A 15728-nucleotide genomic window follows, 5' to 3' on the forward strand; every position below is an offset into this window, starting at 1 on the left:
CTATGAATACTGTGTAGCATCCATTACCGTGAAAACTTTATTCAACTACCATTGAACATAAATTTCTAACAAAACTAAAATCAGACCAATTTCCCAAACCCAAAAGAAGACCTCCACACCAGCTGTGGCAGCAATATCACTAACAAACACTCCATTCTCACCCACTTGGTTACACCAAACCTTGAAATAGACTTTGAAGTGGAGAAGACCCCAATCCAAATGTGAATTTGATAATTGTATGTTCATTAAGCCGTTTGGCATGGCGGTGCCCAAGAACAAGTTGGCTGATTCCTCATAGAAGCACTTACAGGTATATTTAATTTAACAATGGGATAGGTATATTGAATCATTGGTCACTACCAGAACCCACATCATCTTTCCTCATCGCAGCATCTGCATACTCTTGCAGCTCCAATGCGTGCTCAAGGCCTATCTCCACTTCACCAATCGCAGGACGTTCCAAATTGTCTTCTCGCAGGCAAGAAGTGGCAATGTCCACGTATATCTTGAAACACTCCGGAGCTATCTTCCCTATCAGATAGGGATCAATAATCTGATTTATGGTCCCATCTTCTACGCATGCTGGAGCCCAGACGGCCATACTCTGTTCCCTCTCTGATTCCATGTCCACTGATCTTCTCGCACAGAGCACTTCAAACAGTACCACACCGAAACAGTAGACGTCAGTTTTATCGGTCAGCTGACTCGTTCGAAGATAAGCGGGATCCAGGTATCCAACAGTACCCTTCACTACAGAATCAATCCTAATTAAAGCCTTTGACAAACTCGGGGGACCCTTCTTGCACAAGCCGAAATCTGCCAGCTTGGCCTCCCAGTTCTCACCCAACAAAATGTTTGTCAACTTCACGTCGCGATAGATTATAGTATGCTTAACTCCAGTGTGAAGGTAGTGCAGTCCACGCGCCACTCCAATGCAAATCTGTAGTCTTCGTTTCCACGGGAGGGGATCATGTTGGTACTGGTGGAGGAGGCGTCTGTCGAGGGATCCACCTAATATGAACTCATAAACTAGGATCATCTCGTGTTCGTCAGTACAATATCCGATGAGATTGACGAGGTTAGGGTGGCGTAGCTGGCCATGTAACACTAACACCGTCCCAAACTCTTTGAAACCCTGTCCTAACATCCAATTACGACGCCTTATTGCAACCTTTATGGTAGAGTCATCAATAAATCCCTTATATATTTTGCCAGAATCTCCATGATCAATTACTAAATCATCATCGAAGTTATTGGTAGCTATCTTGATCTCAGCGAGTGAAAATCGCCTGCATGATCCCTCAGGAAGAACTAAAGATTTTTTTGCTCTCTTCCCAGACATCCTGAATAGCTTTGAAAAATACTGTGAAATAGCTTCCATTGACGCTTCGGTCATACACCAAGAGCTTGACGACAAGAGAATTATCAGATTCAATGGAGTGAAAAGTGGCAGCTTTGACCCGGAGATGATTGATTAGATTCAATGTAGTGCTTTTATAATTTCGAAATAGAAACGGGTGTTCATGACACCAAGCAAACCAAGGAAACTACCCAATTGAACATATTGATTTCAGCCAGTTTCCAAAGTTATGGGTTCGGATTGAAGTTTGTTCAAAAAAAAAAAAACGACGTATGAGATTGATTAAGTAGTAGGTTCAAAATGTTGTAATAAACCAATTTTACATCCTAAACAGTCAAACATCCTTACCTCTATCCTTCCTGACCGCCGCTCATCTATCATTCCGTTTTTTCTATTCATTCTTGTTCTTCTCTTTCCTTTTCGTTCTCTATTTTTTATTTATTTTTTTTTTTTTTATTTCACCGGCCAAGGTGCAGTTTACTTGTTGGAGTTTTGAAATGAGTTGGCTCGATTCCCATTAGGAATTCTTTTGGATTACTTAATAAATAATACATGGTTTTCACCTTCTGGTAGGTGGGGTTATATATTCTGTGGTTCAATCCAAGGGGTGGTTGAAGGGACCCCTCTACCTTGTTAAGGTTCTAGGTCATAAAATATATATATATATATATATATATATATATATATATTTATTTATTTATTTATATTTCCCTTTTCTGTTCATCTATTTCTTTTTTCTCCCTTATCTTTTGTGAACCGATTTTCTCTGCCCTTCCCTCTCCACTCACATCCAGTCACAAGAGATCACCGTCCCATTGCATATCTCCATCGATATCTGTCATCCCATTTTAGATCTTTGCAATCTCTGCTGATCTTGGTTTCCTTGACAGGTTAAGTTTCTTGTAGTGCAAAGGCCACTTTACATATCTTGCAGCATAAATGTGGAATTGATCTAAATGCAACTCGTGACAAATTCAAGCCTCAACTTTTCCATGAAAGAACAGAGAATACGCTATCTTTGAAACAAGATTTTCGGAAAAAGCAACCGTTGGAAAGTAAGTGAATAAGAATTTAAGAGGCCTTTTCCAAGTCATGAAGTTATACAACAAACAGTCAACAACGTGATTATTATTGTGGTAGTTAATTCAAGCTTACAAAATACAAAGAAAGTCAACTACAATTTCAATCTATGAATATACTGTGTAGCATCCTTCACCGTGAAAACTTGATCTAAGCGTCTAAATACAATTGAACATATCTAACAAAACTAAATTCAGACCCATTTCCAAACTCAAAGAAAAAATCACTCCAAATGAAGACCTCCATACCGTGGCAATGATATCACTGACAAACATCCCATTCTCAGTCAATCTGCACTTCTTTTGGTTGCTCCTAAACTTGAAATGGACTTCGAATCAACCCTAAATAGAAGCCCTACAAGTTTATTTAACAATGGGATAAGTAAATTATATTGAATCATCCTTCCTCGTAGCAGCATCCGCACGCTTTTGCTGCTCCAGTGCGTGTTCAAGGCCTGCCTCCACTTCTCCAATTGTGGGACGTTCCATATGGTCTTCTCGGACGCAAGATGTTGCAATGTTCACGTATATCTTGAAACACTCTGGAGCTATCTTCCCTATCAGACACGGATCAATCATCTGATTAATGGTTCCATCTTCTACACATTTTGGAGCCCAGATGGCCAGACTCTGTTGTTCGCTCTCTAATTTCATGTCCACTGTTATTTTCGTACAGAGTACTTCAAACAGTACCACACCCAAACCGTAAACGTCAGTTTTATCAGTCAGCTGCCTCGTTCGAATATAAGCAGGATCCAGGTATCCAACAGTACCCTTCACTGCAGAACCCACCCTTATTAAGGCCTTTGACAAACTCGGGGGACCCATCTTGGACAAGCCGAAATTCGTCAGCTTGGCCTCCAATTTCTCGTCCAACTTAATGTTGCTCAACTTCACGTCACGGTGGATGATAGTACGCTTCACCCCAGTGTGAAGGTAGTGCAGTCCACGCGCCACTCCAATGCAAATCTGTAGCCTTCGTTTCCACGTGAGGGGATCATCTTGGTCCCGGTAGAGGAAGTGTTCCATGAGGGATCCATTTGCTATTAACTCGAAGATTAGGATCATCTCCTTTTCGTCAATACAATATCCGATGATATTGACGAGATTAGGGTGGCGTAGCTGGCAGAGTAGAAGTATCTCGGTCCCAAACTCTTCGAAACCCTGTCGTGACGTCGAACTCTTACGCTTTACTGCAACACTTACGGTACAGTCACCAATAAATCCCTTATATATTTTGCCAAAAGCTCCCTCACCAATTACTGAATCTTCATCGAAGTTATTGGTAGCTATCTTGATCTCAGCGAGTGAAAATCTCCGGCATAATCCCTCTGGAAGAAGTAAAGATTGTTTTGCTCTCTTCCCGGAAGTCCTGAATAACTTTGAAATATACTGTGAAATAGCTTCCATTGAAGCTTCGGTCGTACACCTAAGCTTGACGACGAGAGAATTATCAGATTCAATGGGAGTGGAAAGTGGCGGCTTTGACCCAGAGATGAGCAGATTCAATGTAGTGATTTTATCACTTTGAAATAGAAACGGGTGATACCAAGCAAACCAAGAAAAATTGACAAAATTTTCTTGGTTTGCTTGGTGTCACCCGTTTCTAATTCAAACGGGTGACACCAAGAAAACCAAGAAATAGAAACGGGTGACACCAAGAAAAATTTCCAAAGTTATGGGTCCGGATTGATTTTTATGTTCAGAGAAAGACATTAAAAAAAAAAAAAAAAAAAACATTTGATATCGATTCAATTGTAGATTCAGAAGGTCTAATAAACCAATTTTTCCTCCCAAACAGTCAAACATCCTAATCTCTTGCCTTCTTGACCGCCGCGCTTCTATCATTCCGTTTTTTCTATTCTAGTTTTCTATTCATTCTTTGTTTTTCTCTTTCCTTTTCGTTCTCTATTTTTATTTTTTTATTATTTCACCGACCAAGGTGCAGTTTACTTGTTTGAATTTTGAAATGAGTTAGTTCAATTCAATTAGAAATTCTCTTGGATTACTTAATACATGGTTCTGGCCTTCTGGCAGCTGAGGTCATATGTCTATGGTTTAGTCCAAGAGGTGGTTCAAGGGAATCCTCTTCCTTGTTGTCATAAAATAAATAAATAAATAAATAAAAAATAAAACGCTTCGGTCGTACACCTAGAGCTTGACGCGAGAGAATTATCAGATTCAATAACGGGAGTGGAAAGTGATGGCTTTGACTCGGAGATGATCGATCATATTCAATGTAGTGCTTTTATTACTTCGAAATATAAACTGGTGTCCATGACACCATGCATGACGTTTTTTTTTATTCATTCTTTGTTCTTCTCTTTCCTTTTCTTTCTCTATTTTTATTTATTTTTTATTTCACCGGCCAATGGTGCAGTTTACTTTGTTGGAATTTTGAAATGAGTTGGTTCAATTCAATTTGGAATTCTCTTGAATTACTTAATAGTTAATAGATGGTTCTGCCTTCTGATAGGTGGGTTCATATATGATATATCTATGGTTTAGTCCAAGAGGTGGTTCAAGGGAATCCTCTTTCTTGTTGAGGTTTGATTTCATAAAATATATACACATATATATATATATATATATATATTTTTTTTTTTTTTCATACAAGATAAAAATTATACTTTAAAATATTTTAAGTGTATATGTGTATGAAACTTTTTCCTAGAAACTTAAATTTCAGCCCTTGCCTCCTACACTCCACTAGAACTTATACTTGTAGAATGACCTAGGCAACAAGAGTGTGCGGTGGTGTGTATATTATATATATATATATATATATACACAATTTCTTGGACGTTCATTTTTTCTTTTTTTCTTTTTTTCCCTTGTCTTTTGTGAAACGATTTTGTATGCTCTCTCCTCTCTCCTCTTCACTCACATCCAGTCACCGGAGATCACCGTCCTATTGCATATCTCCATCAATATCTGTCATCACATTTTAGATCTTTGCAATCTCTGCCAATCTTGGTTTTCTTGGCCTTTTTGGTTGTTCTTGAAATTCGCAAACCGATGCACTGCACTAATGAGCTTGGTATAGCTTGGTTAGTTGACATCCAGCGCTATAGTTCAATTTGTGACTTTAGAAAACTGATGAATAATCAATTATAAATGTAAAAGACGTTGAGTACTTTGACGAATGATAAAGCAAGAATCCCCCTGATAAAGGCTATTACATAGTGCTGGTGCTGCCAAAGTGGGCTCATGGGCGGAAAAAGGCACACTTGTGCCATACAACTCAAGACTATCACCATTGCAAGAAAGGAAAGGCCCCATAATCTATCTTGCAGCATAAAGGTGGAAATGATCTAAACGCAACTTGTGATAAATTGAAGGGCTCAACTTCTCCATGAAGAAACAAAGAATCCACGGTTCTTTGGAACAAGAATTTCACTCCTTAACAATAATTTGAAAGGAAGTGAATAAGACTGACCAAAAAAAAAAAAAAAAAACTGTTGACAATGATGTGATTGTTGTACATGTTAATTCATGCTTACAAATGCAAACATAGTCATGTACATTGATGAGTCCAAAAAATAATGGCTTTGTCATCTATATTTATATATATATATATATATATATATATATATATATCTATAAGTTGAAGCATAACATTTATTATTGTTACGCTTCAGTTGAGGCACATTAGCGTCTAAGTTATTATTTTTTTCTTTTCTTTTTTCAATTTTCCTATAATTGTTTTTAACATTTATTTTTTTTAATATTTATACTTCTTCGGCATTTCTCCCCCCTTACATTTTCATCTTCCTACTACCTTCTACATTAATATCTTTCTTTCTCTTTCTTTTCATCTTCCTTTATTTTAGTCTTTTTTTATTCACACCATCTTACTATAAATTTGTGATTATCTCATCCATTCTGTGCATAGTTTTTCCTCACAAAAAAGGTGCTCTCTCTCTCAATTTTTCGGTGAATTTTTTATTTTTCTTGTATCTTTGCTTTAGGTTGATAATTTTTTATATTCTTTAAAACTCTACTTTAGGTTAATGCAATTTAGTTTTGTTTTTTAAATTGATTTTTTTTTTGTTCTTTTTGATTGTTAAATTGTATCCAATTGTGTTATAACAAACTAAATATAGCATATAAAAATATAATATTATTCTATTACATAGCATAATTTGGATAATTTGGTATTTATTTATTTATTTATTTATTTATTTATTTTTATGTTCTCTTTGATTGTTAAATTTTATCCTATTACATTATAAAGAATTAAATATAGCATATAAAAATATAATATTATTTTATTACATAGCATGATTTGGATAATTTGGTATTGTGGGTCCGAGAGTTCTGCAATCCGGCCCAAACTCTATCTGGGCCCAGGGCCCGTGCCGAGGAGGTATCTTACTGAAGACGAATGATCAGTGGCCGAGGTAGCAAGGGGAACGGCTGAGGACTTACCCTGTCCTCGGCATTCCAGAGCTTCAACGGGAAGACCAACACCATGGTGTAGGCAATCCCCAAACAGCCCCCTCAAGGGGATGTGAACGGAATGGGGCCCAAAGGGAAGCAGGGTGTGAAATCGGACCAAGGAAAATGCATCCCCTCTTCAGTAAATGCACCTGCCAATACCCAGAGCTGATTAATGAGAAAAGACGTTTGGACGGTGTAAACTTCGATCCATGCAACTAATAGAAAGTTAGACGGGACGGTTGATGGGATGGATACAGAAATAAGCTCCTGCCTGACCTACAAGTGGAGGGTCAGGATCAACCAAGACGGACTATATAATAAAAAGGAAGGTGCACCAATGGAGAGGTTGGGAAAAATGGCCAAAAACCAGAGCCTCCCAGCCCACCTCCAGGAGAAAGACTCCAGGGGTGAAGGATAACTTAAACTTGTACGAACACCGCGAAAAACCCACCGCCTGTCGATCAAGGCCTAGCCTTCCAAACCCACGCTCTACAAATGATATTGTTAGGGCCTTTTCACGTGCGAACCCGACACTGTTGCGGTCCGCCACGAATCACGTCCTTACAATTGGCGCTGTCTGTGGGAAAGGCTTGTGTGTTGGTATAGGAAGTGGGTCAATAGAGTTTCTTCGTTATTTCTAACCGTTGATTATAGAGTTCTAGTATAAAGTTCTGCTAGGGACTACGTTTCTTGACTAGGGGCTTGGTTGAGGAGCTAACTCCCTTAAAGCCAAGGTCCCCCGTAAAGAGCAAACTAGGCACTTGGTAGCGTTAATCGTATGGATAAACTCTAGGGGCTTGGCTGAGGAGCTAACTCCCCTAAAGCCAAGATCCCACACAAAGAGAAAACTAGGTTTTGGACAGAACCAAGGCATTGCATAGTCCACGGACTCAAGCCTCTGGGGAAACCAACTACCTGGATGTGGAAAACTAGGTTTTGGACAGAACCAAGGCATTGCGTAGTCCACCGGACTCAAGCCTCTGGGAAACCAACTATCTGGATGTGGAAAACTAGGTTTTGGACAGAACCAAGGCATTGCATAGTCCACCGGCCTCAAAACCAACTACCTGGATATGGAAAACTAGGTTTTACGATAGAACCAAGGCATTGCATAGTCCACGGACTCAAGCCTATGGGAAAACCAACTACCTGGATGTGGAAAACTAGGTTTTGGACAGAACCAAGGCATTGCATAGTCCACTGGACTCAAGCCTCTGGGAAACCAACACTGGATGTGAAAAACTAGTTTTGGACGAACCAGGGCATTGCAGTCCACGGACCCTCAAGTCTCTGGGGACCAACTACCTGGATGTGGAAAACTAATTTTGGACAAGAATACAGCATAAGCAGTTTACACTTTCAGGGATTTTGTGGGCCGGGTAACTGCACGAAAGCAGATCACGGCGCCAATGGACCAACTCTACGGGCGATACTCTGCATAGTCCAGACTCCAAGCCCTCTGGAAAACCAACTACCTGGATGTGGAAAACTAGGTTTTGAACAGAACCAAGGCATTGCATAGTCCTCGGACTCAAGCCTATGGGAAAACCAACTACCTAGATGTGGAAAACTAGGTTTTGAACAGAACCAAGGCATTGCATAGTTCTCGGACTCAAGCCTATGGGAAAACCAACCACCTGGATGTGGAAAACTAGGTTTTGGACAGAACCAAGGCATTTTTGCATAGTCCCGGACTCAAGCCTCTGGGGAAACCAACTACCTGGATGTGGAAAACTAGGTTTTGGACAGAACCAAGGCATTGCATAGTCCACGGACTCAAGCCTATGGGAAAACCAACTACCTGGATGTGGAAAACTAGGTTTTGGACAGAACCAAGGCATTGCATAGTCCTCGGACTCAAGCCTATGGGAAAACCAACTACCTGGATGTGGAAAACTAGGTTTTGGACAGAACCAAGGCATTGCATAGTCCTCGGACTCAAGCCTATGGGAAAACCAACTACCTGGATGTGGAAAACTATTTTGGACAGAACCAAGGCATTGCATAGTCCTCGGACTCAAGCCTCTGGGGAAACCAACTACCTGGATGTGGAAAACTAGGTTTTGGACAGAACCAAGGCATTGCATGGTCCTCGGACTCAAGCCTATGGGGAAACCAACTACTCGGATGAAGAAATTGCGATTAGCAATACTTAGCTACTATGCGTGATGTCGAAAATGGTGCCTATATCTTCGTAAAACGAAGGTCAGAAATGAGTCTAAAGCCTCTGTGGGTGCAAATAAATTAGGGTTTGGGGAGCATGATGATAAATGTATTGCATGCATAAATATTTGTACATGTTAAAATGAATCAGCGCAGAACTCATAAACAAATAGTACGTATCCACAAGGGCGGCTAACGATGTAACCAGAAGGAAAAAGGAAAAACACGATTTCATATATACATGTTCAAATGCTTGCAAATCATCAATAAACTAGGAAGTTTGTGAAATAAGAAGAAACAAGTTGATCGTTCAAATAGAAACGAGTACAAAAGCCAAGCCAAGACTCCTACTTTTCTGCTTTTTTGTCGGTCACGTCCCGAGAGGAGGGAGCAGATTCAGCTTCGATGCCTGGAAGGATGGTCCCTTCTGGGGAAGGCTGAACAGGGCCAGCACTGGTACTCTGAGGAACCACAGCAAGGGGGGTGGCCTGTGGCGGCTGTGCAAGTATGGTTGGCTCCTCTGTATTAGGCACCTGAATGCCAACCACGGGCTCAGCAACCTCTTTAGGTGCCTCAGAATCCGTGTGCTGGGATATCACTGTCACATCCTGAAGTTCTCCTTCTTTGGGCGCCTTGCTAGAAGAACCGCTGGCCTGCAAGTCTTCCAACAGGGTGATCTCTTCCTCGGGTTGATCACGCGTAGCCGCGGGGCTGGTCGAAGTGGCCTCGCGGATGGCTGCCGGGTAGAATATGCTCTCCGCCTTCCACAAATCAGATGACGCATCCACCCCAGCTCGCTTCAATGCTTCCTCCCAAACCTGGGAGCAATAAAACCTACACACTCCAGGAATCTGCGCCTTAAGGGTGGCCTGGGTTTCGGCTACTCCCATGTTGTAACCATCGTCCTCGACCGTATTCTTGGCAGCCTCTGCCTCATTCCTGGCAAACTCGGCCTCCTGCTTTGCCCTTACGGCTTCATCACGGGCATATTCTGCCACTCCTTTCTCATGCAGAGCCGCGGCCAGCTGCTTATTTAAATCCTCGATCAGATCTCTGGCTATTCGCAGCTAGTCCTCGGCTTCAATTGCGCGCTTGGTTTGGTCCTTGGCCTGTTTTTGGGCACTAGCAAGGCCCGCCGAGACGTTATCCCTCTCGCGGGTAGTCATTGTTAAGTCATCCTTGACTTTGGCAAGTTCCTTTTCAGAAGTTTCGAGAGTCTTTGAGGCCATTATGCGCTTCTTGCGTTCGTTCTCGGCCACCTTACTCCTGTCATGCACTTCTTCCTCCATCCTATAGGTTGCCTGGAGAGCCTGTCAAGAAAGATGAACGTGTAGTGAGTGACAAACCGGTGACGAGAGTTAGTAAAGTGTTAGGTTTCAAGAAATCTTACCATGCCCAAGTATCTCTTAGTACTGAGAAAAACCTCCTGCATCCTCATTCTCTTCAGCTCATCCATGTCATTAGGGAGTAGCATGGTTCTCCCTAATGCATCCGCCACGTATCCACCCTCGCCGTCTCCAAGGTCCCTCAGAGAGGCAGTTTCCAGTAATGGACCCCCGTGAAGCATTGGGACAGGAAGCCAGGCGCTCGGTAGGGATTGGGAATCAATTCCTTTCCCTTTGCCTTGAGAGGTTTGAACTGCGGGTCCTTTGCCTTTGCCTTGGGGTCCGATCTTCAGTTGTTTTGTGCGCGGAGTCTCATCCTTCTCCTTAGGAGGTTGGGATTTTCCCTCGTCCACGATGTCCTTGCCTTTGGGGCTCCTCTTTCTCTTGGAATCAGCACCTTCGGGTCGAGGAGACCGAACTGGTTGGGAGGAGGTGGGAGGTTCGGGGCGGGTGGATTGTGGCTGGGACTTGGTGGAGGATGACCTGGTTTGGATTGTAAGGGGTCGAGGTGGTGGAGGAGGAGCATTGGGTTGTGGTGCCTCCTGGGTATCCTTCCCTGGTTGGTCATCGAGGAGTTGGAGAAGGGGGGTTAAAGGTATTCTTTTGACTCCCATCTCGGCTTGAGAAGAGGTGCTTATTAATGATAATTCCGCCTCGGACAAGGCTGGGTCACCTAGGTCACCAGGAGGGTCCTCGGATTGGTAGACTAAGTCAAATACCCCGAACCCTTCCTCCGGCTGATCTGGCTCACCTTCGTCCTCTGCTGCTTGATGAGATGAAGAGGGGCCCACCAGGGGGATGTTCTTGGGGACAGCTGGCTCCTGCGAGATTAAAAATCCCTTCTCTACCACGGTAATTTTTGGAAGCCAAGGACGGCGGGCACTGATCACATGCTTCGCGTCCCCGAATGACTTCTGAACCGAAGGGTACCCTAGTATTTTGTGAGTTGCACGGACTTGGCCATCACTGTCATTCACAAAAACCGCCGCTTGTAAAACGGTCTCCAAGTCTGCCCGATTGACTAAATGAAAATGCCGTTTATAGGCGCGTTCATCTACAAAAGCAACAAACATATATGCATAGTTAGTTATCGAAGGACGTTAGGTTAGAATGGTTTAAAGGGTTATCCCTCTTCCATTCCTAATACCCCACCTGGTTCTCCTTCTACTACGGGGCATGGATCGCCATCATGCCACTCCCCAGAGACGATAAGGAAATCCTTGTTCAGTCCCTTGTTGGAATCAGGGAGGCACTGGATCAACCGAACCCTATCATCCCTTGACCTCATGTAGTAGGTTTTTCCTTTCAATTTTTGGAGGTTATAGCACCAGTTTACATCATGGTGGGTCAGTCTTAAATCCATCTTCTCGTTTAAAGCGTCCACACAACCCAAAATCCTAAGAACGTTGCCGGCGCACTGGGTAGGGGCTAAACGGAAATGCCTGAGGTAACCCCTCGTCACTGGTCCCATAGAGATTCTCATACCTCCCTCTACAAAGGCGAGGACGGGAATTACAACCGCGCCCGTTCCCCTCTTAATGTGCCATTCCCCCATCTTACAGTGCTCCAGACTTACGTTGGGGGGAATCCTATAATCAACGATGAACTTATTCATCGCCTCTTCAGTATCGACCAACTTCCTCAATCTCAATTTAGCCGCCTTTGTCATTTACTAAAACAAACCTAACCCGCGACGGAAAAGAAAGGGAGCCAAAGAGAAATAAACTCAGAAAAGAAAAAACGTGAGTTAATAGAGGTAGGGAACTTACATAAAAAGAGAATTACGCTTCGGATGGGCTATATGTGCTTGAGATAGACTTGAATTTGGGCGGAAGTTCGGATGAACCCTGGATACACGCACTAAAACTCTTAAGTACAGAACTGGAGAGACGGATCCATCTCCAAAAAATCTTTTATACTTTCTAGGGTAAACTGCACGCCCTTTTTCCCGCCCAAAGAGGCCAGGAGATCACCACCGTTCGATTTCCATCACACCGTTGAACGTGGGAAGCACCAAGCCGCCCGTATTTAATGAGACCACGTTTCGCCTTCCAACGGCTCTAGGAACGTGCCTTGGGCAGGTGAAAAACCTCGGGAATCGATAGATGACAAGGATTGATAAGCATTAGCAGATCCCTGATGTCATCAAAACCCTCCTATCCGTCCGAGGGGACGGATAGCAGGATTTTGAGGGGCTATTGTGGGTCCGAGAGTTCTGCAATCCGGCCCAAACTCTATCTGGGCCCGGGGCCCGTGCCGAGGAGGTATCTTGCCGAAGACGAATGATCAGTGGCCGAGGTAGCAAGGGGAACGGCTGAGGACTTACCCTGTCCTCGGCATTCCAGAGTTTCAACGGGAAGACCAACACCATGGTGTAGGCAATCCTCAAACAGCCCCCTCAAGGGGATGTGAACGGAATGGGGCCCATAGGGAAGCAGGGTGTGAAATCGGACCAAGGAAAATGCGTCCCCTCTTCAGTAAATGCACCTGCCAATACCCAGAGCTGATTAATGAGAAAAGACGTTTGGACGGTGTAAACTTCGATCCATGCAACTAATAGAAAGTTAGACGGGACGGTTGATAGGATGGATACAGAAATAAGCTCCTGCCTGACCTACAAGTGGAGGGTCAGGATCAACCAAGACGGACTATATAATAAAAAGGAAGGTGCACCAATGGAGAGGTTGGGAAAAATGGCCAAAAACCAGAGCCTCCCAGCCCACCTCCAGGAGAAAGACTCTAGGGGTGAAGGATAACTTAAACTTGTACGAACACCGCGAAAAACCCACCGCCTGTCGATCAAGGCCTAGCCTTCCAAACCCACGCTCTACAAATGATATTGTTAGGGCCTTTTCACGTGCGAACCCGACACTGTTGCGGACCGCCACGAATCGCGTCCTTACAGGTATTTATTGTAATTTTGTATTTATTCTATTACACATCATTATTTTTTATAGTGCTCAATTTAAATGTTAACTATGAGACTCTACTAATTTTTGTTTATTTTTTAATCCTTTGTAGTGGAAAAAGTACTCTTAATAGTTGTATTAGAAGTACTCTATAATGCCATTTATTTAGAGAACAGCAAAGGTTAGCCAAACAAAAATAATAAGATGGGTGACAAATTTTAGCTTTTGCAATTTTAGTTTAATTGTTATTATTATTTTATAACAATGCATATATAGAAATTTAATTCTTAGATTCTGCTTGACGGGAGTGAAGAGATTACGTTCCCTAGATGAAGCCAACGCTCATAACGAGGTCATCTTGATTGACGAAGAAACCAATCATCACTGACGAGGATAGGAAAATCATTCAATGAAGCCAGCCAGTAACTTGGGCAGTTACAAAGCCAGCCAAGCAGACCGTTGGGAGTCTTTTAAAAGCCCAATTATTGGGCGGGAGGCATTACTAAGAAGGGCATTTACATCACAATGGCTAGCAACTAAAACCACATATATAAAGCCCTCACATTGTCAACAGAAGGTACATATTCACACTCTAAGAAAGCACCCATGATTATCTTGTTCCTCCATTTTCATTTCACAAACTGCTTTTCTATTCTAACTTTGGAATCATAGGCGTTGTGGCAGGCACCACACCGGTGACCCTCATAGCGGATACATTCGCGCTGACAAGGAGTTCCATCTGCCCACCTCGACTGACGAATTCACACTTCATCAGTTTGGCGGCGTCTGTGGGGAGGCGACATTTTTAAATTCATATTTGAGAACATAGTTTCCATCAACCTTTTACATTCAGATGGAACCCAATCCAGATTCCGCAGCCTTAGCCCAGCAAGTTCAAGCTCTTGCGGCCACCATTGAAGAACTCACCAAGCAAAACCAGGAAATGAAGCTACGACTCCAACAGGTCCAACAGGCCCAACAGGAAGAGAACAGGTCCAAAAATAACCCGGAGGGAAAAGGGGATAGCCACAGGAGGAGTACCCATCATTGGCCAACCACTCCGGACGAGCAGAATTCAAATCTCCTTTGAGAAATGAGGAAGGAGATGGATGAACTGAGGAATGCCATTAAGGAGAAGACGGATCAGAGCATAGATAGGATGGTAAGGGCCATGGATTCGCCTTTCACCACGGCGGTGCTTGAATGCCATGTACCGTCGAAGTATTGGTTACCTCAACTCAAGCCGTTCGACGGACTCAGAGACCCTCAAGATCATCTTAATACCTTCAAGACGACTCTAGGTCTTCAACAGCCACTTGACGAGATACTGTGTTGTTCCTTTCCCACCACTCTCAAAGGAGTTGCAAGGGAATGGTTCAAAAGTTGCCAACTTCGTCCATAGACAACTTCGAGTAGTTGAGCAATGCCTTCTTGTGCCATTTCATAGGGGGGCAACGTCCAGAGAGGCCAGCAAACCACTTACTCACCATTAGACAGGGAGAAAAGGAAACTCTGAGGTCGTACGTCAAACGCTTCACCCGGGAGACTCTGGAGGTGGACGAAGTAGATGACAAGGTGCAGCTGACGACCTTTAAAGCGGGACTGAGGTCTAGAGATCTCATGGCCTCCCTCGCAAAGAATCCACCAAAGACGATGGCAGAAATGCTCCTGAAAGCACAAAAATATATGAATGCTGAAGATGCTTTAGCAGCCATAAACGATGCAGAGAGGCCAGGAGACAAGGCAAAGAAAGAAGACGACCGTAGGGGTCAAAAGAGAGAGTATCCAGACCGTCAGAACAACGATGGGAATAGGAGGAAAGATGATAAAAGTCCTCAGACGGTAAGATTTACTCCTTTGGTTATGCCTGTTGACAAAATTTTAACGCAGATCAAGGATGAGCATTATCTTAAATGGCCCAGACCATTGCACTCATCCCCCAATGTCCGTGACAAGAACAAGTACTGCCGGTTCCACAAAGATCACGGCCATAACATGAAAGATTGCAGAGACCTAAAGGAGCAGATAGAGGAGTTGATATGGAAAGGGAAATTACAGAAATATGTGAAGAAGTGAGAATATAGTAAATTCAGGGACGATAATAAGAACCAGCATAGGTCCTCTTCTCGGGATGATGACCGCCTGTCCCAACCTCCACACAAGGTGATCGGGGAGATAAGGACGGTTACAGGAGGGCCATTTTCAGGAGGATCATTTAAATCACTCAAGAAGGCATACCAGAGGTAGGTAAATAGTGTCCATACCATACCTCCGTCTAAGCAATGACGAACAGAACGAGACATGTCCTTCAATGAAAGAGACGCCAGGGGAGTGAAGCAGCCCCACAATGATCCATTGGTCATAATACTGAATATAGAAGGATTCAATA

General features: G+C 43.1%; 3 protein-coding genes across 3 annotated transcripts; 1 reads left to right on the forward strand and 2 right to left on the reverse strand.

Moving 5' to 3' along the window:
• Positions 1–5: 5 nt before the first annotated feature.
• Positions 6–1154, reverse strand: LOC115988504 (receptor-like protein kinase FERONIA). The gene has a single exon (XM_031112079.1). The coding sequence runs from the start codon at positions 1145–1147 to the stop codon at positions 347–349; it is 801 nt and encodes a 266-aa protein (XP_030967939.1). The 5' UTR covers positions 1148–1154; the 3' UTR covers positions 6–346.
• Positions 1155–2826: 1672 nt separating this feature from the next.
• On the reverse strand, positions 2827–3849 carry LOC115990879 (receptor-like protein kinase FERONIA). Its single transcript, XM_031114649.1, has one exon. It carries the CDS (start codon positions 3847–3849, stop codon positions 2827–2829), a length of 1023 nt encoding a protein of 340 aa, XP_030970509.1.
• A 10583-nt stretch (positions 3850–14432) lies between these two features.
• On the forward strand, positions 14433–15415 carry LOC115990880. Its single transcript, XM_031114650.1, has 2 exons — positions 14433–14670; positions 14787–15415. The coding sequence occupies exons 1-2, from the start codon at positions 14433–14435 to the stop codon at positions 15413–15415; spliced, it is 867 nt and encodes a 288-aa protein (XP_030970510.1).
• Positions 15416–15728: the final 313 nt, after the last annotated feature.

The sequence above is a fragment of the Quercus lobata genome, chromosome 5 (genome assembly GCF_001633185.2).
Source record: "Quercus lobata isolate SW786 chromosome 5, ValleyOak3.0 Primary Assembly, whole genome shotgun sequence".
Taxonomy (NCBI): domain Eukaryota; kingdom Viridiplantae; phylum Streptophyta; class Magnoliopsida; order Fagales; family Fagaceae; genus Quercus; species Quercus lobata.